This window comes from Moschus berezovskii, chromosome 13 (genome assembly GCF_049115385.1).
Source record: "Moschus berezovskii isolate FMDL1 chromosome 13, NW_MosBer_1.0, whole genome shotgun sequence".
Taxonomy (NCBI): Eukaryota; Metazoa; Chordata; class Mammalia; order Artiodactyla; family Moschidae; genus Moschus; species Moschus berezovskii.
The window spans coordinates 52,172,116-52,197,905 of NC_142472.1; the positions used below are offsets into that span (position 1 = coordinate 52,172,116).

General features: G+C 44.3%; 1 protein-coding gene across 2 annotated transcripts in view; it reads left to right on the forward strand.

Moving 5' to 3' along the window:
* The window catches only part of TNFRSF19 (TNF receptor superfamily member 19), a 97,631-nt gene that overhangs the window by 23,228 nt on the left and 48,613 nt on the right, over positions 1 to 25,790 (forward strand). For both annotated transcript variants that reach the window (XM_055426382.2, XM_055426383.2), the window contains exons 3-4: positions 1,524 to 1,634; positions 23,747 to 23,925. In XM_055426382.2, coding sequence (XP_055282357.2) covers positions 1,524 to 1,634; positions 23,747 to 23,925 — 290 coding nt within the window. The remainder of the gene's footprint in view (positions 1 to 1,523; positions 1,635 to 23,746; positions 23,926 to 25,790) is intronic.

Below are 25,790 nucleotides of genomic sequence, written 5' to 3' on the forward strand. Positions count from 1 at the left end.
TTTGCTTCAAGTGGAGGCTGTTTGTACTGAATAACTGCCCATGCTGTCACCACTAAAGCCTGTTCTATGCACCTCCGTGTAAAGAGCATTACACACTCCACTCTCTATTCTGCCCATGCCTCCTGAAGCTCTCAGTTTTCATTTAGGGCAACAGAATTAGCATCAGGAATATTACTGAGGTGGCCCTTGCTTGGCATGAGAGTTTGAACTGAATGTTGTCACCAGTCTGAGATTCTATTAATTCCAACACTTTTTAATGAAACACTGGCTATTAAGAAGCAGATATACATACTTTTGTAGGATGAGTGCGTATAAGATGAACTTAACTGTCTTCAGGTAAAATAAGAAATAACGTCTGTATCTTGAAAATAACTTACAACCTCTGTTTTTGCAAAGTAGATAGTCCTTCCATTTAAGAGCTATGCTGTGAGCCAAAGTATATTGTAAGGACATGGAGAACAGACTTATGGTTGCCAAGGGAGATTAAAAAGTAAAGTATATACATATACAGTGGTAAAGAACCTGCCTGCCAATGTAGTGACATAAGAGATGTGAGTTCCATCCCTGGGTTGGGAAGATCCTCTGGAGAAGGGCATGGCAACCCACTTCAGTATTCTTGCCTGGAGAATCCCATGGACAGAAGAGCTTGGTGGGCTACAGTCCATGGGGTTGCAAAGAGTCAGACACGACTGAAACGACTTAGCATTTGTGTATACATATATATGTGTGAATATGTGTGCATGATTGAGTCTCTTTGCTATACTGCAGAAACTAGCACAACACTGAAAATCAACAATACTTCAATTTTTAGGAAAAGGATATTGTTAGGTCCCAGTTAAGTGACAAAATGGCAATCAATAGGAAAATAACACTTTGAAGAGCAGATGATTTGGCCATTTTTGTCATCGTCATAATTATCAGGAATTTTCCTGATCTCAAGATTGACAGAATTTTTTGAATGATGGACTCTAAGTAAATGTAATTCAACTGAAAAGGTGGAAACTTCTGCGTCAAAGTTGGGTGTTGGATATGTCTTAAAGATAATAGCAGAGTTCTTGAGGCCAGTCTGTGTATTCCATTTATTTCTTTATTATTCAGTTCATTATAGCTGAATATATTAAAAATCAAAAAATACGATTTTTAAATTCAGAATTTTTCCAGTTGAAGAAGTACCCAGGGTCTCTGCGTAACTGTTCTTTTAGACATCTTCTCACTTAGAAAAGAGAACAGCTTCTAGCAGTTTTTACCTTGGGTTCACAGATGTGTAGGAAGAAGATGGCGATTGATTCTAGGAAAGGGGAGTTCTTGTTCAGAAGCAGAGAGAGGACTCGGGCTTGAATTGTTTCGCTGACTTTTCCGGAAAGTGGTTTTCCTTCCTCAAGTGGAAACTGAATTGGCCTCACTCTGAATTAAAGTTTACCTTCAGTGGTTATGTCGATAATACTGAAGATACTGTTCCCTTCTTGTGAAAAACAGAATTACCTCACCTTAAGGTACCGTTTTGTGAAATGTTATTTTTTCAGGCATGTGGAGTGATTTGTGAAACAGGAGACTGTGGACAGCAGGAATTCAGGGACCAGTCAGGAAGCTGTGTTCTGTGCAAGCAGTGTGGGCCAGGCATGGAGTTGTCCAAGGTAACTGTCGGCTGCATGGGACGGTTGTACACCTGTGTTTTTTATTTATATTCATTTGCTTATTTGCTTGGCTGCCTCAGGCCTTGGTTGTGGCATGCGGGATCTTCTGCTGCAGTGTGGAAACTCTGTAGTTGTGGCGCACAGGTTTAGCTGCTCTGCAGCATGTGGGATCTTAGTTTCCCAACCAGGGATCGAACAAGGGTCCCCTGAACTGCAAGGTGGATTCTCAACCACTGGACCACCAGGGAAGTCCCACGTCTGTGTGTTTTTAAACTCATGCTTAGCAGCTGAATTCTTTCAGTTGATGACTGGTGACGATTTCCTCCTTGAGCCAAGTGTTGCACAATTCCCTCCTCAATACGTTCGATTTATGTTTCTCACTGAGACAAAAGAAGTCGATTCTGGTAACCATAACTCAATAAATGTCATAGTTCTGTATACTTTAATGTTTGCCATATTTTACTAAAAGAATAGAATCATTAAACAATAAGGTCTCACTGTGCAGCACAGGGAACTATATCCAATATCCTGTGATAAACCATAATGAAAGGGAACATGAAAGAATGTATATATGTGTGTAACTGAATCACTCTGTGGCACAGCAGAAATTAACATAGCATTGTAAATCAACTATACTTCAATAGAATAATTTTTTTAAATAATTTTATTGATTTATTTTTGTGTGTGCTGGTCTTTGTTGCTACATGGGCTTTTCTCTAGGTGCAGAGAGTAGGGGCTACTCTCCAGTCACAGCGTGTGGGCTTTCAGCTGCGATGGCTTTTCTCGTTGCAGAGCACTGACTGTAGGCATCCAGACTTCAGTAGTCATGGCAGGTGGGCTCAGTAGTTGCGGCTCCCGGGCTGTAGAACTTGGGCTCAATAGTTGTAGCTTTGTTGCTCTGTACCACGTTGGATCTTCCTGGATCAGGGATCGAATCCTTGTTTCCTGCATTGGCAGGCAAATTCTTTGCCACTGAGCCACCAGAGAAGCCCTGAAACAATCTCCTTAAAAAAATCAACATTCTACTAATGATTTAAAAATAAAGCATTGATAACAGAATATGTTCATGCTCCTATTTACTGGGCCTTCTTTTTCTTAAGATGAAGGTTACCATTGCTAGTCAAGGAACAGAGTCCGACAGTGTCTTAAGTAACCAGGCTCCAAGGGCGCAGTTGTTTTCCAAGCCGGCGTTTTGAACACTCTTTCGACAATACCAGTGTGATTATTATTTTTCCCATACTGAGTATGGACTTGCCAGGTGGTGCTAGTGGTAGAGAACCCACCTGTCAATGCTAAAGATGTCACAGATGCAGGTTTGATCCCTGGGTCAGGAAGATCCCCTTGAGGAGGGCATGGCAACCCACTCCAGTGTTTGTGCCTGGAGAATCCCAGGGACAGAGGAGCCTGGTGCGATACAGTCCAGGGGGTCACACAGAGTCAGACATGACTGAAGAGACTTAGCAGCAGCAGCATGCTAAGTGTAAGCTCTTTTCAGGAACATCTTGAATAGACTCATCTTCAGGACTGCTTCTGAGTCAGCCGTGTTCTAAGAGGGTGGACACAGCATCTTGGGTGTTCTGGGACCCTTCTCTGTCCTGAGCACCTTGGAAGCTGCGCACCCATTTGGTTTATTGACTGACCTTTCGAAGATGTTACCAGTTGTGGACAACTGATGTATCATTTTGTTCTAAATAATGCACCAAGATCTTCCTGTTAGAAAAGAAACAAAAAATGTCTCTTTAAGTGACTTTTCAAAGAGAAGTCCTTTCCCCTACAGTCCACTGTTCTCTGAAGTTGAGTCTTGTCATTCATAGATTTTTGATCGATGATCTGCAAACATCGGGAAACAAAGAAATATGCATTCCACAAGTAATTCCTGGTGGATGGCCTGTCTGGGTGTTGTGTTTTATATGCGATGGCTTTCAGCCTCCTGGGCGATCCATCTGGGCAGAAACTGGCTGAGTTTTGAACTCTGCAAAGTCAAGTTAACTGGAGCACCCTGACTGATGTTTTTTTAATCCCTGTCCATTGTAAAAAGGTCCTTTATAACAGAAGACTGCATATCTTGGATCTATTGACAAAGTTAAGAATGCGATCAGGCCTGGGAGGAAAATAGCGGTGTTTCTACCCCTCAGAGTTCTTCTTTTTCCAAATCTCTCTTAAATCTGAATGAAAACTGGCAGATTTGAAGAGATGAGTTAAGTTATTTCTAAGAAACCATTCACTAACCTTCATCATTTATCTAGAGAATGAAGATGAAGTTTCTATTAGCTCCAATATTTTTTTAAAAAACTCATCTTCTGAGGTTAACTGATAGTAGTTTCCATATTTCATAATTTCCCATGGATAGCCAGAAGAAGTATTTTTCATTAGGGAGTAATTTTCCCTGATTGTTGCAATAGCTGTCCAACTTTATTTCATTAACAGCAACAAAAGGAAGCAATGAATAACTCTCCTATGCATACTCTTTTTATTAGTATTTATGATCCATTTCCTCATTTTAAAAATGTCCAGGACAAATTGAGGGAAAAAGAGTAAAAGTGATGGTAATGATGTCCATGAAATATTAGATTCTGGAGACCCACTCTACTACTGTAGCCAAGAATCCCTTAGAAGGAATGGAGTAGACATCATAGTCAACAAAAGAGTCCGAAATGAAGTACTTGGATGCAATCTCAAAAACGACAGAATGATCTCTCTTCGTTTCCCAGGCAAACCATTCAGTATCACAGTAATCCAAGTTTATGCCCCAACCAGTAATGCTGAAGAAGCTGAAGTTGAATGGTTCTATGAAGACCTACAAGACCTTCTAGAACTAACACCAAAAAAAGATGTCCTTTTCATTATAGGGGACTGGAATGCAAAACTAGGACATCAAGAGATACCTGGACTAACAGGCAAATTTGGCCTTGGAGTACAAAACGAAGCAGATCAAGAGAACGCACTGGTCATAGCAAACACCCTCTTCCAACAACACAAGAGAAGACTCTACACATGGACATCACCAGATGGTCAATACCAAAATCAGATTGATTATATTCTTTGCAGCCAAATATGGAGAAGTCTATACAGTCAGCAAAAACAAGACCAGGAGCTGACTATGACTAAGATCATGAACTCCTTATTGCTAAATTCAGACTTAAATTGAAGAAAGTAAGGAAAACCACTAGACCATTCAGGTAGGATCTAAATCCAATCCCTTATGATTATATAGTGGAAGTGAGAAATACATTCATGGGATTAGATCTGATAGACAGAGTGCCTGAAGAACTATGGACAGGGAAGTTCCTGACATTGTACAGGAGCAGTGATCAAGACCATCCCCAAGAAAAAGAAATGGAAAAGACAAAATGGTTGTCTGGGAAGGCCTTATAAATAGCTGAGAAAAGAAGAGAAGCTAAAGGCAAAGGAGAAAAGGAAAGATATACCCATTTGAATGCAGAGTTCCAAAGAATCGCAAGGAGAGATAAGAAAGCCTTCCTCAGTGATCAGTGCAAAGAAATAGAGGAAAACAATAGAATGGGAAAGACTAGAGAGAGATCTCATCAAGAAAATCAGAGATACCAAGGGAACATTTCATGCAAAGATGGCACAATAAAGGACAGAAATGGTATGGACCTAACAGAAGAGAAGATATTAAGAAGAGGTGGCAAGAATACACAGAAGAACTATACAAAAAAGATCTTCATGACCCAGATAACCACGATGGTGTGATCACTCGCCTAAAGCCAGACATCCTGGAACGTGAAGTCAGGTGGTCCTTAGGAAGCATCACTATGAACAAAGCTAGTGGAAGTGATGGAATTCCAGTTGAGCTATTTCAAATCCTAAAAGATGATGCTGTGAAAGTGCTGCACTCAATATGCCAGAAAATTTGGAAAACTCAGCAGTGACCACAGGACTGGAAAAGGTCTGTTTTCATTCCAATCCCAAAGAAAGGCAATGCTAAAGAATGCTCAAACTACCGCACAATTGCACTCATCTCACACGCTAGCAAAGTAATGCTCAAAATTCTCCAAGTGAGGCTTCAACAGTACGTGAACCATGAACTTCCAGCTGTTCAAGCTGAATTTAGAAAAGACAGAGGAACCAGAGGTCAAATTGCCAACATCCATTGGATCATCAAAAAAGCAAGAGAGTTTCAGAAAAACATCTGCTGCTGCTGCTGCTGCTAAGTCACTTCAGTCGTGTCCGACTCTGTGCGACCCCATAGACGGAAGCCCACCAGGCTCCCCTGTCCCTGGGATTCTCCAGGCAAGAACACTGGAGTGGATTTATTGACTATGCCAAAGCCTTTGACTGTGTGGATTACAACAAACTGGAAAATTCTTCAAGTGATGGGAATACCAGAACACCTGACCTGCCTCCTGAGAAATCTGTATGCAGGTCAAGAAGCAACAGTTAGAAATGGACATGGAACAACAGACTGGTTCCAAATTGGGAAAGGAGTAGGTCAAGGCTGTATATTGTCACCCTGCTTGTTTAACTTGTATGCAGAGTACATCATGAGGAACGCTAGACTGGATGAAGCACAAGCTGGAATCAAGATTGCCTGGAGAAATATCAATAACTTCAGATATGCAGATGACACCACCCTTATGGCAGAAAGTGAAGAACTAAAGAGCCTCTTGATGAAAGTGAAAGAAGAGAGTGAAAGAGTTGGCTTAAAACTCAACATTCAGAAAACTAAGATCATGGTATCTGGTCCCATCACTTCATGGCAAGTAGATGGGGAAACAGCAGAAACAGTGAGAGACTTTATTTTTTTGGGCTTCAAAATCAGTGCAGGTGGTGACTGCAGCCATGAAATTAAAAGACACTTACTCCTTGGAAGGAAAGTTATGACCAACCTAGACAGCATATTAAAAAGCAGAGACATTACTTTGCCAACCAAGGTCCATCTAGTCAAGGCTGTGGTTTTTCCAGTAGTCATGTGTGGATGTGAGAGTTGGATTATAAACAAAGCTAAGTGCCAAAGAATTGATGCTTTTAAACTGTGGTGTTGGAGGAGACTCTTGAGAATCTCTTGGACTGCAAGGAGATCCAACCAGTCCATCCTAAAGGAGATCAGTCCTGAATATTCATTAGAAGGACTGATGCTGAAGTGGAAACTCCAATACTTTGGCCACTTGATGTGAAGAACTAACTCATTGGAAAAGACCCTGTTGCTGGGAAAGATTGAAGGTGGGAGGAGAAGGGGATGACAGAGGATGAGATGGTTGGATGGCATCACCGACTCAATGGACATGAGTTTGAGCAAGCTCTGGGAGTTGGTGATAGACAGGGAGGCCTGGTGTGCTGCAGTCCATGGGGTTGCAAAGAGTTCTATATGACTGAGCGACTGAACTGAACTGAACTGAAGACCCACTCAGAAGCAGAAATTTACATATGCTGAGGGTGTTCCTGCATGTCCTGATATGTCCACCCTGCAGGCAGGGATCCGGTTAGCTTTCACCCTCATGGTCTACACAGACTGCCCAGCTCCGTTTCACAGACACATAGTGTGTCTTTGCTAGAGGAGTGAACAGATCGGTCAACCTCAAATAGGTTTTGGAAAGTAAGTGCTAGTACACAATATGCATGGTGCTTAGGCACGCAGTCGTGTCTGACTCTTTGTGACCCCATGGACTGCAGCCCTCCAGGCTCCTCTGTCCATGGAGATTCTCCAGGCAATAATACTGGAGAATACTGATGCCGTGCCCTCCTCCAGGGTATCTTGCCAACCCAGGGATCGTACCCAGGTCTCCCACATTGCAGGCAGATTCTTTGCCGTCTGAGCCACTTGGAAAGAAAGGAAACAGTTAAGTCTAGTAATATAAAAGTTAATGAATGTGTGATCGGTGCGTTACTAATAATATGTTTGCCAAGTCTTTTAGTTTGGTTTTAGCTCTTAGTAAATAAAATTAGCAAGTGAGCCTTGCTCAGACTTTAATTATAAAATATAAGAAAGGCAAAGGATTCAAACATACCAATGGAAGTAAAAAAATATTTTTATTTCCCCGTTAATTAATCAAGGCAAGGGATATGAGGGTTTTTTTTTTTTTAAATATAAGCCATTACTTTGGAACTAGAAATCTCCAAACTGCCTACCTGTGAATTTGCAGCTTTTTCTTTCCACGCTGATTTTATTAAATTTTTAGCAAGAACATATATCTTTCAGAGGAAAGAAAAGTTCTGAGTATATTAAAATCAGATAAATCACTTAAATCAACAAGTATGTTCAGTTGGTTAATGAGTCACTGCCAAGTTTTTCAAAGTGAGGTAATCTTTTTTTCACTAAGTTTTTGTTAAATTGTTAGATAACAACATTTATAAATAATCCAATGCTTTGTGCTTGGAATATTAAATACATAATTTGGAGGGGTAATCTGTTCATTTGTAGGGGAGCAGATGAGTACAAGCATCTTTGCTTTTTTAACTGAGGCTTACCAGTTTGGTTACCTGTGGTGTTTGATACTTTGAAAGCACATAAATACTTTTAGATTAGTTATGAAAAAGTAGAAAAGCTGAGTCAAATGATCTATACCCACAACCAGAGTTTTCTTCATGTTAAGAATTTTAAAAGGAGCATTTTCACCAAACATAGAGCTTTCAAATAATCTTTCTTCTAATATTACTATATAATGTATTTTGCTGTACTAAATGTAATTTAAAACTTCTATTTTCTACTATCATGTCTCTCTAAAATAACAAAGTCTGGGTCATGCAGTTCTTTGAATTGCAAACATGTATCTGTATCTTAAAACTCAAGCTTGGAAATTCGTTGGGTGAGCAGGTATACTTAAAATTTCCATCTGTGGTTTTATTACTCCTAATTATTATTTTCTTTGGAAAGCTTTCAGCCCTGCCTTTTCGCAAGGTGTCTGGCTTCCTCCCCCATGGTTAGGTGTCTACCCTTAGGGCACGCAGTGGGGTTTGTTGCCAGCCGTGGGGAACGCTCAACCGGGGCGCTATGCTCTCCGCTCACCTGCGGTGCTGGTCACGGTTCCGGCCGCTTTTCACTTCCTCCCAGTCGTGAGAGTGTAAGGCGTCTACCCCGCAGCCCCAGGTTCCATAAGATCCTTGTGGCTCATTGAGATGGACACCCTTTCCATCTCTGGCCACTTTTTAAACAAGTACTTGTTTCGAGACTTCGTGTGTATACTTTCTGTTATGTGCGTCTGCAGGGTGTGTCTTATAAAAAATAAGGCCTGTCTCTCAAACTGTCACTGTGACGTCATACCGATCATGCAACGAGAGTGGACCGTGGTGGCTGACGTCACGAGCCAACTTCTGTGTCTCCAACTTCTGTGTCTTCTTTATGGTCTAACTCCAATGTCTGTCACTGTGACGTTATACCGATCATGCAACGAGAATGGACCGTGGTGGCTGACGTCACGAGCCAACTTCTGTGTCTCCAACTTCTGTGTCTTCTTTATGGTCTAACTCCAATGTCTGTCACTGTGACGTTATACCGATCATGCAACGAGAATGGACCGTGGTGGCTGACGTCACGAGCCAACTTCTGTGTCTCCAACTTCTGTGTCTTCTTTATGGTCTAACTCCAATGTCTGTCACTGTGACGTCATACCGATCTTGCAACGAGAATGGACCGTGGTGGCTGACGTCACGAGCCAACTTCTGTGTGGCCTCTGTGTGTGTCGTCAGAAGTCCTCACAGCATAGGTCTGAAGAGGGGAGTCTAGCTGCTCCTGTTCGTAGATGGGAAACCAGAGACACAGAGATTAGCCGGCGTGTCCACCACCGCTGTTCATGAGTGACGGCGTGGGGAGGGTGGTGGGGCCACTTGGGGTCACCTGGCTGGGCTTTCTGTGCCGAGGGACATCTCAGCAGCCCGTTTGGTTCCCAGGTTAACTGCCCTCCCACCCCGCCCGAGGGCCCCAAGCACCATCTCTCTCATTTAGGCCCTTTTTAAAGAAAATTTCATATTCATTTTGTTACTTACAATGATATAGTATTGGGTTGGCAAAAAAGTTCATTCTGGCTTTTCCAAAACGAGATTTTTAGCCAAGCCAGTACTAGTCTTAACATGGTTGTAACAACAAATTAATACATTTCAGTACTCGTCTAGCATTAATAGAACCATGATAGTGGTTATTATTACAGTGGGTCACTGTAATCTCTGATATGTTAAGGTAAACAAACACATAAGTACACATATGTATTTGTATGTATAAATATGTATTATATTAGCATTACATAATTGATATTACATAGCTCATATATCGGAGAAGGCAATGGCAAGCCACTCCAGTACTCTTGCCTAGAAAATCCCATGGATGGAGGAGCCTGGTAGGCTGCAGTCCGTGGGATCGCTAAGGGTCAGACTCGACTGAGCGACTTCACTTTCACTTTTCACTTTCACACATTGGAGAAGGAAATGGCAACCCACTCCAGTGTTCTTGCCTGGAGAATCCCAGGGATGGGGGAGCCTGGTGGGCTTCCGTCTAGGGGGTCACACAGAGTCGGACACGACTGAAGTGACTCAGCAGCAGCAGCAGCAGCAGCAGCTCATATATAAGGGACTTCCCAGGTGGCGCTAGTGGTAAAGAATCTGCCTGCCAATGCAGGAGACCCAGGTTCAATCCCTGGGTCAGGAAGATCCCCTGGAGAAGGAAATGGCATCCCACTCCAGTATTCTTGCCTGGAGAATCCTAAGGACGGAGAAGTCTGGCGGTCTGCAGTCCATGGGATTGCAAAGAGTTGGACACAACTGAAGAGACTTAGCACAGCACAGCTCAGCTCATATGTAATATAAATACATATACAGTGTATATTACACTTATAGTATATGTAAACAATATTCTACATAACATATACTGATACATAATTAACCTGTATGCAAAATTTAATTATTTTAATTAGACAAATGTATTTGATCAGCTTCCCTGGTCCCTCAGAGGGTAGAGAATCCACTTGCATAGTGGAAGACCTGGTTTCAGTGCCTGGGTTGGGAAGATCCCCTGGAGGAGGGTATGGCAACCCACTCCAGTATGCTTGCTGGAGAATCCCACGGACAGAGGAACCTGAGGGGCTGCAGTCCGTGGGGTCGCAAAGAGTCGAACACGACTGAGTGACTAAGCACAGCACAGCACATTTGATCAGCAATATATGATCCATGCAAATGTTAGCTCAAACTCTTTATTATTTAAAATTAAAAACTCAATTAAGGGGAAATTTAAATGAGGAACAAAAGAGAAATCTTCAAAAGAAAAAGTTTTTAGTAACTCAGCTTAGGAATTAGTTTTCCTGAATCTTTTGGAAAATAATGTGGTAAGTCATGGAGCCATTCAGAGTCTGTTTTGAGGGTTTTATTCCCTTGAGACTTATTTACTCTCTCTCCCACTGCATGGTTTAGGTTTTAGTTTTTGAGAGTCTATGATAAAGATAATGAATAATGTCTTTTTCCTATTTCTGAGGCAAAAAATACCACGTGTGGTTTCCGTGGCTCTGTGAGCAGCCCCGCTGGTGTTTTGACCGGGAGCGTGTGCGTGAGTGTCAGGTGGCGTCCCGGGGGCTCGTGAGAGCAAACAGCATTGGGATGTGTGGGAGATGATATTTTTGTTCTCCCAAAGTGACCACATTAAACTTGGATTCTCACATCTCGAGTTTGCCCAGCCCCTCCCCCGCACCAAGTACTGATGCCAACAGTGAGCTTTGAACACGGTCGCCTCTCAGCAGTAAATCAGGAAACTAGTTTTTGCATGAGCCTCTGGAAACAGACTTCAAGTCTCTGGCATGGTTTTCAAAGTAAGCTTTGCTAAGCAATTATTGGGATGATTTTAGTTAATGTGAAAAAATTGGCTCTTGTAAACAACAAGAGTTTATGAGAGTCTACGCGGGGCTTCCTATTTTTAAAGACGTCTCCTCTTGGAAAATTGTTTTCATCCTTCTGAACAAAGTTACACAAAATTTAGTGTAATTTTCAAGCATAAAAAGATTCATTTCTGCCATTTAATTACACCATTGCTCACTTTATTTGTGTTTAATTATACCTAATCGATCCCAGTGATGTTTGGCAGATATTAACAAGCTCTAGCTTGTCATTTTTCTTTAGAAAAACTCAACTGTGGGTTTTCACAAACCGAAAGTTTGAGGAGGGGGGATGCATTTTTGGTGTTGTTTTATTAAAGGAAATTAAAAAGCTGATTTCTAAACACCAGCCACATGAATCTAATTTGTCATTCCCATTTCTGTGCCCTAGATTTTCTCTATAAATAACTTCTTCTCTGTCCCAAGTTGAGCTTTTAAAGTTCAAAGAACCCAAGTTAATAGTCACTGGCCACACAAATAAATAGCGCTTTCAACTCGAGTACCCAGAGTGTGTCTCCAGGACATTTCGTGGTCTGGGAGGATCTCCCCTGTTGGGGGTGGGAGCCTGCTCCCCCAGATCCACTTGTGTTTTTGTTCGGTTCTGGGTTTGCAGAGGGAGGGAGGAGAGAAGGGGATCTGAGGACTGTTTACTTTGAGTCATTTTGCTACTGGAAAGCCACCAAACGTGGCTTAAAAATATTGGGCAAAGTGATAGAGCCATGGCCGCCAGCTCGGTCCAGCCTCCTGCTGCCTCGGAACCAAGACAAGGCAGCTGCTCAGCGCATCCCGCCCTCCCGGGAGGAAGGTTTGGCCTTTCCGACCGGGAAATATTGCCATGGCCTTTACAGCCTTGCTCCCTGGAGTTAAATAGTAGCACCAGTAGTAGTAGTGGTAGTAATAATAATAATACACTTTAGGAAAATGCACGTTTCTTTATCCAGCTTAAACAGCAGGCAGTTCTTTATTACACACTGGCTTAACTACTGCTAAAGAAAAGTTACTCAGTGTCTCTTGTTGAGGATGGTGGAACAGGGACGACTCAGAACCTTTGCAGCAGGTGTGGGGTGCGCTGTGGTGGGATTTTACAGGGGGAGGGGGTCATCTCTGAATACATCCTGGAGAAGTGGGAATTCATAGCCAAGGAGAACTGTAGCCTGCCAGGCTCCTCTGCCCATGGGATTCTCAAGGCAAGAATACTGGAGTGGGTTGCCATTCCCTTCTCCAGGGGGTCTGCCCAACTCAGGGATTGAACCCGTGCCTCCAGCAGGTCATAATTTAAAAAATAAAGGCCATAGTATTGTCTTGAAGCCTCCATGCGTTTCTAGCATGGATATCAATGGGATATGGTCCTCCATAAACAAAAGTGAAAGTGAAGGGAAAGTCACTCAGTTGTGTCCGACTCTTTGTGACCTCCTGGACTATACAGTCCATGGAGTTCTCCAGGCCAGAATACTAGAGTGGGTAGCCTTTTCCATCTCCAGGGGATCTTCCTGACCCAGGGATTGAACCCAGGTCTTCCGCATTGAGGGCAGATTCTTAACCAGCTGAGCCACAGTGGAAGCCCAAGAACACTGGAGTGGGTAGCCTATCCCTTCTCCAGCGGATCTTCCCGACCCAGGAACCAAACCGGGATCTCCTGCATTGCAGGCGGATTCTTTACCAACTGAGCTAAAACATGTTACTAATTCTAGAGCCCAGGCTGGTAATGACTCACTCTTCCCTCCCACACCACACCATGCCAGACACACACACACACACTCCTTCTAATAAAAGGGTCAGAGGGAGAACTCAGGGCCACCTGGGACACATTGGACAGAAGTTCAGTTCAGTTCAGTTCAGTCGCTCAGTCGTGTCCGACTCTCTGGGACCCCATGAATCACAGCACGCCAGGCCTCCCTGTCCATCACCAACTCCCGGAGTTCACTCAAACTCATGTCCACAGAGGCGGTGATGCCATCCAGCCATCTCATTCTCGGTCGTCCCCTTCTCCCCCCGCCCCCAACCTTTCCCAGCATCAGAGTCTTTTCCAGTGAGTCAACTTGTCGCATGAGGTGGCCAAAGTATTGCAGTTTCAGCTTTAGCATCAGTCCTTCCAATGAACACCCAGGATCGATCTCCCTTAGAATGGACTGGTTGGATCTCCTTGCAGTCCAAGGGACTCTCAAGAGTCTTCTCCAGCACCACAGTTCAAAGCAGTAAAAAGAACTTCTGTTCAGGAGCTTTTGCAGCAGAGACTTCGGCCTACAACTGGGTTCAGTTTCAAATGCAGGTGGGCACGTGGGGGCGAGTGCCCAGGAGCAGGATGGGGATCGGGGTGGGAACTCCCGAAGAGGAAGCATCAGGGGAAGGGGTATCCTGGCTAAACAGACGGGGGGATTCCTGCTGAAGGTGGGCAGACGATCAGACGTCACCAGTGGGTGGGAAGGGTGGGGGGAGGGGGAGGAGAGCTGGTCAGATACGGAGAATAAGCATGTGTGGAGAATGGAAGACAGCTGGGCTCTTCAAGACCAGACCTAAGAACAGGGCATAGTCAAGAGACTGGCTCAGAGAAGCTTGTCCGGTTTGGTCAAGTGGAGGGTCTGTCAAAGGTAAGACAAAGCAGATCCACCGCAGGCAGCCTGCTCCCTGCCTCCTGTCCAGAGACCCATCCATACTTCTGCTTCTCTACTCCAAGAAAGCTCTCTACCAGAGAAATCACCCCCTACTAGCCCAGAGTCTTGAGGGAAACCCCAAAAGATCAGATGCTATTTTGGTTAGATGCCCAAGTGTATCACGTGGTCCTCACCAGTGAACTCCACCTGGGGCAGAGAGGCTGCCCTTGGGATGCAGTGGTGAGACTGTATCCTGATCACTGCCACCACGCCCTGAGACAGGCAGATGCCCTCAAGTTGTACACACATGCACACGTACAAGAAGGGTATGTCTGTGAGGTTTCCCCAAACCTGGCTGTAGTATGTGTCTAGGGATGGGGGTAGGAAGTTACAAATGAAGGATGGGTTGTTATAGTGAACTTAATATGGAAGATTTCAAGGCATTTAACCACTTAGTTTTACTGAATGAAATAAAAACATCAAAGTAGACATTTATGTTGGGATATAACTTAGTATTTATGTGCTGTTTACTTTAGAGCCTGGATTTCAAATAATTATGGCATCTGTATGTTTACGGTGCTTTAGAAATATGACGAATCAGCTCTAAAAGTGGTTGCTGCCTTGGACGCAGTACAATAATTCTTTGGAAATAATTGCTCTGAATTTCTAGTTAATTCAAGATGTCTAGTTAATTCAACACATGAAATGGTCATTTCATACACTTAAGCTGTCATGAACTGCAAGCTGTGATGTTATTCTTAAAAGTTTAGAAATAGTATTAGAATAGTATTGTTTTAAAAATGGCAAATACTTTAGAGAAAATACATACTTTTAAAAATTTTATTGAGGTATTATTGATTTACAATGTTGTGGTAATTTCTGCTGTGTAACAAAATGATTCAGTTATATGAGATATATACATTATTTTTCATATTCTTTCCTATTGTGGTTTATCACAGGATACTGAATATAGTTCCCCATGCTGTACAGTAGGACCTTGTTGTTTATCCATCCTGTATATAACAGTTTGCATCTACTAACCCCAAACTCCCAGTCCAACCCTCGCCCACCCCTCTTCACCTTGGCAGCCACATGTCTATTCTCTGTGTCTGTGAGTCTGTTTCTGACTGAAAGCGCAGGTCGCTCAGTCATGTCTGCCTCTTTGCGACCCCATGGACTATACAGTCCATGGAATTCTCCAAGCCAGAATACTGGAGTGGGTTGCCTTTCCTGTCTCTAGGGGATCTTCCCAACCCAGGGACCAAACCCAGGTCTCCCGCATTGCAGGTGGATTCATTACCAACTGAGCCACATGGGAAGCCTAAGAATACTGGAGTGGATAGTCTATCCCTTCTCCAGCGGATCTTCCCAACCCAGGAATTGAACCAGGGTCTCCTGCATTGCAGGCGGATTCTTTATCAGCTGAGCTATTTGAATAAAATTCACCCAAATAATCAATCTCTGTACAAGTATGACTCATGGTTCCTGCTCTGTACATTTCGGTACTGTTTTATGATACTAATGATACAAAGCCTTACCTCAACCCCTCTCCCAGTGCTACCCCAAAGAAAATTGCTATTGCTGCCAGTAAAACATGTGAACTCCAGGCAGAAGTAGTGAGCCAGTATCCAGTTATTAAGGAAACCTATGAGACAGTTGGAGCCCCACTTTTTTCTTTCTATATATGATTTGGTCCAGTATTCAGTTCAGTTCAGTCGCTCAGTCATGTCCGACTCTTTGTGACCCCATGAATCCCAGCACGCCAGGCCTCCATGTCCATCACCAACTCCCAGAGTTCACTCAAACTCATGTCCATAGAGTCGCTGATGCCATCCAGCCATCTCATTCTCTGTCGTCCCCTTCTCCTCCTGTCCCCAATCTCTCCCAGCATCAGAGTCTTTTCCAGTGAGTCAGCTCGTCGCATGAGGTGGCCAAAGTATTGGAGTTTCAGCTTTAGCATCAGTCCCTCCAGTGAACACCCAGGATTGATCTCCTTTAGAATGAACTGGATGGATCTCCTTGCAGTCCAAGGGACTCTCAAGAGTCTTCTCCAACACAACAGTTCAAAAGCATCAGTTCTTCGGTACTCAGCTTTCTTCACAGTCCAACTCTCACATCCATACATGACACTGGAAAAACCATAGCCTTGACTAGATGGACCTTTTTTGGCAAAGTAATGTCTCTGCTTTTTAATATACTATCTAGGTTGGTCATAACTTTCCTTTCAAGGAGCAAGCATCTTTTAATTTCATGGCTGCAGTCAGCATCCGCAGTGATTTTGGAGCCCAAAAAATAAAGTCTGATACTGTTTCCACTGTTTCTCCATCTATTTCCCATGAAGTGATGGGGCCAGATGCCATGATCTTAGTTTTCTTAATGTTGAGCTTCAAGCCAACTTTTTCACTCTCCTCTTTCACTTTCATCAAGAGGCTTTTTAGTTCCTCTTCACTTTTCTGCCATAAGGGTGGTGTCATCTGCATATCTGAGGTTATTGATATTTCTCCCGGCAATCTTGATTCCAGCTTGTGCTTCTTCCAGCCCAGCGTTCCTCATGATGTACTCTGCATATAAGTTAAATAAGCAGGGTGACGATATACAGCCTTGACGCACTCCTTTTCCTACTTGGAACAGTCTGTTGTTGCATGTCCAGTTCTAACTCTTGCTTCCTGACCTGCATACAGGTTTCTCAAGAAGCAGGTCAGGTGGTCTGGTATTCCCATCTCTTTCAGAATTTTTCAGTTTATTGTGATGCACACAGTCAAAGGCTTTGGCATAGTCAGTAAAGCAGAAATAGATGTTTTTCTGGAACTCTCTTTCTTTTTCCATGATCCAGCGGATGTTGGCAATTTCATCTCTGGTTCCTCTGCCTTTTCTTTTTTTTCCTCTGCCTTTTCTAAAACCAGATTGAACATCTGGAAGTTCACGGTTCACGTATTGCTGAAGCCTGGCTTGGAGAATTTTGACCATGGCTTTACTAGCATGTGAGATGAGTGCAACTGTGTGGTAGTTTGAGCATTCTTTGGCATTGCCTTTCTTTGGGATTGGATTGAAAACTGAACTTTTCCAGTCCTGTGGCCACTGCTAAGTTTTCCTAATTTTCTGGCATATTGAGTGCAGCACTTTCACAGCATCATCTTTCAGGATTGAAATAGCTCAACTGGAATTCCATCACCTCCACTAACTTTGTTGGTAGTGATGCTCTCTAAGGCCCACTTGACTTCACATTCCAAGATGTCTGGCTCTAGGTGAGTGATCACGCCATCGTGATTATGTTGGTCATGAAGATCTTTTTTGTACAGTTCTTCTGTGTATTCTTCCACCTCTTCTTAATATCTTCTGCTTCTGTTAGGTCCATACCATTTCTGTCCTTTATCGAGCCCATCTTTGCATGAATTGTTCCCTTGGTACCTCTAATTTTCTCTCTTGTCTTTCCTATTCTGTTGTTTTCCTATACTTCTTTGCATTGATCTCTGAGGAAGGCTTTCTTAACTCTCCTTGCTATTGTTTGGAACTCTGCATTCAGATGCTTATATCTTTCCTTTTCTCCTTTGCTTTTCGCTTCTCTTCTTTACACAGCTATTTGTAAGGTCTCCTCGGACAGCCATTTTGCTTTTTTGCATTTGTTTTCCATGGGGATGGTCTTGATCCCTGTCTCCTGTACAATGTCATGAACCTCTGTCCATAGTTCATCAGGCATTCTATCTATCAGATCTAGTCCCTTAAATCTATTTCTCACTTCTATTGTATAATCATAAGGGATTTGATTTAGGTCATATCTGAATGGGCTAGTGGTTTTCCCTACTTTCTTTAAGTCTGAATTTGGCAATAAGGAGTTCATGATCTGAGCCACAGTCAGCTCCTGGTCTTGTTTTTGCTATCTGTATAGAGCTTCTCCATCTTTGGCTGCAAAGAATATAATCAGTCTGATTTTGGTGTTGACCATCTGGTGAAGTCCATGTGTAGAGTCTTCTCTTGTGTTGGAAGAGGGTATTTGCTATGACCAGTGCGTTCTCTTGGCAAAACTCTATTAGCCTTTGCCCTGCTTCATTCCGTGCTCCAAGGCCAAATTTGCCTGTTACTCCAGGTGTTTCTTGACTTCCTCCTTTTGCATTCCAGTCCCCTATAATGAAAAGGACATCTTTTTTGGGTGTTAGTTCTAAAAGGTCTTGTAGGTCTTCATAGCACCATTCAACTTCGGCTTCTTCAGCGTTACTGGTTAGGGCATAGGCCTGGATTACTGTGATATTGAATGGTTTGCTTTGGATATGAACAGAGATCATTCTGTCATTTTTAAGATTGCATCCAAGTACTGCATTTTGGACTCTTTTGTTGACCATGATGGCTACCCCATTTCTTCTAAGGGATTCCTGCCCACAGTAGTAGATATAATGGTCATCTGAGTTAAATTCACCCATTCCAGTCCATTTTAGTTCACTGATTCCTAGTATGTCTATGTTCACTCTTGCCATCTCCTGTTTGACCACTTCCAATTTGCCTTGATTCATGGACCTAACATTCCAGGTTCCTATGCAATATTGCTCTTTACAGCATCGGACCTTGCTTCTATCACCAGTCACATCCACAACTGGGTATTGGTTTTGCTTTTGCTCCACCCCTTCCTTCCTTCTAGAATTATTTCTCCACTGAGCTCCAGTAGCATACTGGGCACCTACCGACCTGGGGAATTCCTCATTCAGTATCCTATCATTTTGCCCTTTGTTACTGTTCATGGGGTTCTCAAGGCAAGTATGCTGAAGTGGTTTGCCATTCCCTTCTCCAGTGGACCACATTCTGTCACATTGGTCCAGTGTAGAATGAGCCAAAAAAAAAAATTCATGAAATCCTCATTCAACAAAATCAAATGCCATGTAAATGACACACAGCAATATATGGCAAAAACTCTTTGGCCAAAACAGTCCTCATGTAGGATATAAACTCTAGAATACAGCCAGGAATCAAAAAAGAAACACAAAGATTTCTCCGACACTAAAGTATATGTTCTTTCTCAAGAGAAATGGGACTGTCAACACCCCTGTGTGTATTCTTTCAAATCGGATCATTTATCCAGTTTCTCGGGAATGGGGAAAGGAAGTGAGTGGCTGTGGATAGTGACACCCGGCAGGAGGGAGGGAGAACAGCTGGGCATTAACACAGCAGCAACACCTGCAGACCTAGGGCTGTCTGGTTCTTTGTGCAATGCCACATGCAGCAGTGGATTCAACCGGGAAAGGTGAAATTCTGTTTTGCGTACCTATTTTCAAAAGCAAGTAGTTGAGACTCATTTTAACAGATTTTTATTCAGTAAAAATGTTTTAGATGAAAAGTGATGCTTTTGTTGTTGTTGCTCAGTCTCTAAGTCGTGTCCGACTCTTTGCGACCCCATGGACCACGGCACGCCAGGCTTCTCTGTCCTTCACCATCTCCTGGAGTTTGCTCAAACTCATGTCCATTGAATTGGTGATGCCATCCAACCATCTCATCCTCTGTCACCCTCTTCTCCTTTTGCCCTCAATCTTTCCTAGCATCAGGGTCTTTTCCAGTGAGTCAACTCTTTGCATCAAGTGGCTAAAGTACTTCAAAGTGATGTTTGAAGTCACCTAAAAAACTGGGGTCTGCAGATCCCTTTGTTCCCCGGGGAGACTTTACTATACTGGAATCAGGAAAACTTGGGCTGTAGAGCATCTAGAAAAATAAAAGCCTTTGGTATCCCTTCTTTGGATGGATGCTAGTGCTTGATTTCTAGTTTGGAGGCTTTATATGCTTTCCAGTTTATTTATCAGAATAACCCTGTATGGCCGGGTGATTATCCCCTCTCACAGATGAAGCGGCTGAGGGTCAGAGAGTTCCCAGAGTAACTTGGCTGGCAAGTGGCCCATGTGTGTTTGTCTTCAGTGTGGGAGAATACCCCTGTTCTGCTGTGTCAGCCTGGCCGGGCGAGCAGCGTTGCAAAGGTGTGCTGCCAGTTCACGGACCCCTACCTCTTTCCCTTTGTTTGCTTGTCTTCATCTCCCCGCTTTTCCTTCCCCTCTCTGTTGTGTGTTAACCTGTATATGAAACCCATGCAGTCCAAGCTGCCTGCATCCAAGAGTGATTTTGCAGTTGTGGCCGCAGGGACCTTTGACGGGGATGTTGAGCTTGAGGCCCCGCCCTGGATGTCACATGCTTTGATCCCTGATGCTGGGGGCACGGGGTGGGAGGTGCCCTTCTGTGCCAAACGAAAACCTTGGGATGCCCGGGTCTCTCTGCAGCTAGCATGGTCCCAACGCAGATCACACTGAAAGGCGCAGCCCCCCAAATAGCCGGGGCTCCGCATCACCCCACTGAGACTGAGCACACATCCCAAGAACTCTCTCTAGATGTGTGTCTGTGTTGTTTTCCTGATTGCTACAGCTGCTTTCTGCACGAAAATCAAATCATTACAGAGTTATGAGAACAGAAGACACCTCATCATTCCACCCCCACAAAAAAAAAAAAAAAGAATCCCTGTTAACAATTTTAAAGAGATTCTAATTTGTGAATTGGGGCTTCCCTGGTGGTTCAGATGGTAAAGAATCTGCCTCGATGCGGGAGACCCCAGTTCCACCCCTCTCCTGTCCCCGCCAGCCTTTGGGTCAGAGCTTTGTCCAGCTGGAGCCCTCAGGGTTGAGGAGGGGCTGATCTCCTGCTTTGTTTTTCTCCCCAGCTCTTTGCTGTGCTTGTTCAAGACACACCTGAAAGACAGACAGAGGAGCTGCAAGGGGGACGAAGGGGCCCCTCCTCCCAAATGTGCATGAGTTCATTAGTGAATTGAAGCCTTATTGCTAATACCCTTTATTGAGTTCCTTACTGAGTACAGGCAATACTATTCTTTTTATTGGTTTTTGTTTTTTAATTGACGTGTAGTTGATTTACAATGTGTTAGTTTCAGGTGTATAGCAAAGAGATTCAGGCCTACATATACCATACCTATTCTTTTTTGGATTCTTTCCCCATTATAGGTTATTACAAGATATTGTGTGTAGTTCCCTGTGCTATATCATAGCACCTGCTGTCTATCTATTCTATATACAGCAGTGTGTATCTGTTAACCCCAACCTTCAAAGTTGTCCCTCTCCTCCACCTCCCCCTTTGGTAACCATAAGTTTGTTTTCTATGTCTGTGAGTCTGTTTCTGTTTTGTAATTAAGTTCATTTGTATATTCTTGTATGTGTGTCTGTTGATTTTGATTTAATTTTTAATTAGTTGTCTTTGTATATAAATATGGATGGAGAAATTAAATGTGTAAATGTTCTGGAGAAACAAGGATTTTGACTGCCCTGGACCTGTGTTCTGGCTTCCACAGTTTCCAGAAGAGGAAGCTGAGGCTGTGAGGGGAGCCCTGACTCCCGCTGCCCCTTTGGCTGCCCGTGGGCCCCTGGCACACCCTCGTGTGGGGCCACGTGGGCCCCTGGCACACCCTCGTGTGGGGCCACGTGGGCGCCTGGCACACCCTCGGTGTGAGGCTGTGCGTGCAGCTTATGAGCTGCTGCCTGATTTTCTTTTTAATGGCCAGTGTCCTATAGAAACCATCACAAAGTCGGTTTAACTATGATATGTAACTGTTCAGACATCCTCCTGTGTACGTGTCAGATAAACTGTGGAAAGGCCCACAGTATAATAATAGGAAATCTGGCTCTGGAATTAAGTGGTGTAGGTCTCATACCTTATGCCCCAGCAGTTCTGTTCCGGCGTGTACATATGAAAAGAACAAAAACACTAATTCAAAAAGACATATGCACTTCAGTGTTCATAGCAGTACTGCTTAAAATATCAAAGGTAAGGAAGCAACCTAAGTGTCCATCAACAGAGGGATGAATAAGAAAGATGTACACACACATACACACACACACATATACAAACAATGGAATACTACTAAGCCATGAAAAAGAATGGAATTTTGCCATTTGCTGCAGGGTGGATGGACTTGGAGGGCACTATGTTAAGTGAGGTAAGTCAGAGAGACAGAATACTGTAAGGTATCACTAATATATGGAATCTGAAAAATACAGCAAACTAGTGAGTTAAACAGGAAAGAAGCAGACTCACAGCTGAAACAGAATGAACTAGTGTTACCAGTGGGGAGAAAAGAGGGGGCCATACAGGGGGGAGACCTTTAGAAGAAGGATTATCATGGGATTATATAAAATGATGTGTGTGAAACTTTCAAAAATCGTAAAGCACTATAGAATCAATTAATCAGTTAATTTAAAGACTGTTCTGGGAATATCCTGGTTCAACCATGTCTCTTTAGTTAAGGCACGCCCCTTCTGGGAAACCCCATACTCCCATCCACGAGGTGGGAGCATGGGTAGGGTTTTCCTTACTAGGGGGAGTATTAACTAATGAGACCCTGGCATAAAGGGAGCCCCCAATAAATCGGAGTACTTAATATTAGTGTTTTTGTAAGGAATGGGGTCATACTTCTTATCCTGTATTATGACTTATTTTTTAAACTCTCACGAACATCTGTCTATAGCACTCTTCTTGTGGTTGCATTATAACTGCATTGTGATCCGCGGTGATTGATTTATTGCTTGAACTTGTGGAGATGATCGCACGCAGGCCAAAGGGTCATCTGTGAGGCCCATCCCTGGAAGCAGCACCGGGTTCTGATGCCCACATCTGGAGAGTCCTGAGATGTTAGTGTCACAGGGCTTGATCCAGACAAGAATTTGATGTTCTTTTAGGTGTCACATAAGCATCTTCTATCAGACAGCAATAAACAGCCAGGGCTTCCCAGGTGGCACAGTGGTAAAGAACCTCCCTGCCCATATAGGAGAGGCAGGAGATGCCAACTTGATCCCTGGGTCAGGAAGATCCCCTGCAGAAGGAAATGGCAACCCACTCCAGTATTCTTGCCTAGAGAATCCCATGGACAGAGGAGCCTGGTGGGCTATTAGTCTATGGGGTTGCAAAAGAGTCAGACTCGTGTTTAAACGATGATAATAAACAGCTAAATATTTCAAGGCAGTTCACTGGGTAGGTTTTGAGGCTTATAAGCCTCTGACATTTCATATGCAGCTGTCCTTGCGTCCTAATACTTATCAAAGCACTTATTTTCTGCTTTGATAAGTGAGTGTGTGTCTGCCTGTTCCCCTGACTCCAGTTTCTGAGGACTCAGATGACCGGCCGAGTTAGAGAAGAAAGTGCCTGATTCCGCCCTGCTGCTGCTGCTGCTAAGTCACTTCAGTCGTGTCCGACTCTGTGTGACCCCATAGACGGAAGCCCACCAGGCTCCCCCGTCCCTGGGATTCTCCAGGCAAGAACACTGGAGTGGGTTGCCATTTCCTTCTCCAATGTGTGAAAGTGAAAAGAGAAAGTGAAGTCGCTCAGTCTGTCCGACCCCTAGTGACCCCATGGACTGCAGCCTACCAGGCTCCTCCATCCATGGGATTTTCTAGGCAAGAGTACTGGAGTGGCTAAGCCGTGATAATTCAGCAGCGGGAGGCAGAGAGCCTTTCGTATTCAAATGCTCATGCTGCTGGAATAAAGTGGATGACAAAGTATACTTCTGGCCGTAAGAGAGATTATTAGCGGGGAGACACATGGGAACTGCTGAAAGAGGGGCCTCTGTGCTCAGGGAGGCAGGAGCTGGGTAATTACCAGCCCGGTTCCCCGTCGTATCTCGTCGTCCTCCCTTTTCACGCTCGTGGGGTCTGAATAGCCGTCTCTTGTCTGTTCATCCCCACAGGAATGTGGCTTTGGCTACGGGGAGGATGCCCAGTGTGTGAAGTGCCGGCCGCACAGGTTCAAGGAGGATTGGGGCTCTCAGAAGTGCAAGCCGTGCCTGGACTGCGCCCTGCTGAGCCGCTTCCAGAAGGCCAACTGCTCGGCCACCAGCGACGCCATCTGCGGGGACTGCCTGCCTGGGTATGTGGCCAGTCCTCCCCGGGAGATCAGGTCGTTATTCTAAGCAGGATTTTCTTTCTGGTTCCCTTCCAGACGCGGATGCCTGCTGACATCCACCCCAACAAGGTTGCCGAGGTTCACAGCTTTTCTGTTTCGCGGGCCTCCCGCGTACCCTGCACGGTGACAGGCAGGGGGTTAGGATCAAACAAATAAGCCAGTGACCAAGGCTCGGTGTCACAAAAATCTGCAGAGTCCCCACCAGTCAATAAGAAAGAAAAGACGGACAAAGGGATGAAAGAATAAGGCAGCTCACAAAAGAGGAAGTGCATGTGGCCTGTGATGCTAGGAAGATGGCCATCCTCCATATGACCAGAGAAATGCAAACACCACTGTCCAGCCGGTCACTTCTGTGGTGTTTGTGGGGCAGCTGCCAGGTGTTGCTTTTGGGAGGGAGGGAAAGACTGCCTCCCATGGGCAGGCAGCTTACATCCTAATACAGTTTGAAAGATACCTGCATAGTAAATAATAAGAAGTTGTGCAGAAACGTAGAAGGTGGTGGTTCCTGGGAAAAACAGAAAGTCTTCAGCAGCTCAGGGGGCTGGGTGTGCTCCCCAGGGACAGAGAAGAGAGGCAGGTGGCAGGATCAGAGAGGGTCATCAGGCTGGGTGATGCTGAAAAGGTGAGGTCTCTGTGGACTCAGGCCCTAGGGTGGACGTTTGTGCATTTCAGAAACGGCCGAGAGGAGAACGCAGGTATAGCAGGCAACAGAGCGGGCTGGAGGGAGAGGCAGAAGGGGTGGGCTCATGTGATGCTGGAGACCTTAGATGGGGAGAGGAACCCAGGCCGTGGCAGAAAGCGGACCACACCTGGGTCAGGTGGAGAGACAAAACCCCGGAGGAGGGATTTTTAAAGTTTTAAGTCCTTGTAGGTAATGGTTGGCTGGACATGCCAGATAAAACAGGCAGCTGGAAGCCAGAGTGGTGATGAAAACTGGGACCCACTGGGGCCGAGTGGTGGTCTGTTAGAGCAAAGAGGCCTTGCTGCAGGAGGTGAGGCAGGGAAGAGACCAGGTGACTGCCAGGAGGACGTGTTTAATACAGAGCAGAGCCAAAGGAGATACCAGGAATCCTGGAGCTTGCCTGGAATCCAGGTTTTATGGCAGAAGTGAATTGACCAGGGCCAGCAGCATTACGGGAGCAGCAGACATGTATTACTTAGTGGCTAAGCACTCTATATCCTCTGGAGGAGGAAATGACAACCCACTCCAGTAACCTCGGCTGGAGAATCCCATGGACAGAGGAGCCTGGTGGACTACAGTCCATAGAGTCACAAAAAAGTCGGACAGAACTGAAACAATTTAACACAGAGAAGCACTTTACATGAATTATTTTCTGTAATGTTCACAGTGTTTTAAAAATGAAGAAACTGAGCCTTGTCATTAAGGTTATTCAGGCAAGATTGCACAGGCAGTACGAGGTGCAACTTGGAGCCGCGTCCAGGACTCTGCTGCCAGAATCCACGCTCCAAGTCATGACAGATGCAGGGCCCTCACTGCACTTGACCAGCATGTGCCCACAAGACCAGGGGTTTGACGGATGCCGGGTGCTTGTCCTGGGGCTTCTACTGAAGCCAGAGGACAGCTAAAACTCTGGGCCCAAAGAAAGAGCGGAAAATAGCCTTATGAGTCATGTCCTCATGCAGAAACTTACCATCCAAACAGATGTAAAAAGTAGTGGTCTTATACCAACAGCACAACAACCAAAGGGAAAATAGCTGTATAGGACTTCATCAAAATTAAAATGTTTTGTGCTTCAAAGGATACTGTCAAGAAAATGAAAAGACAACCCTCTGGAATTAGAACTATTCATAAATCAAAAATCATATAT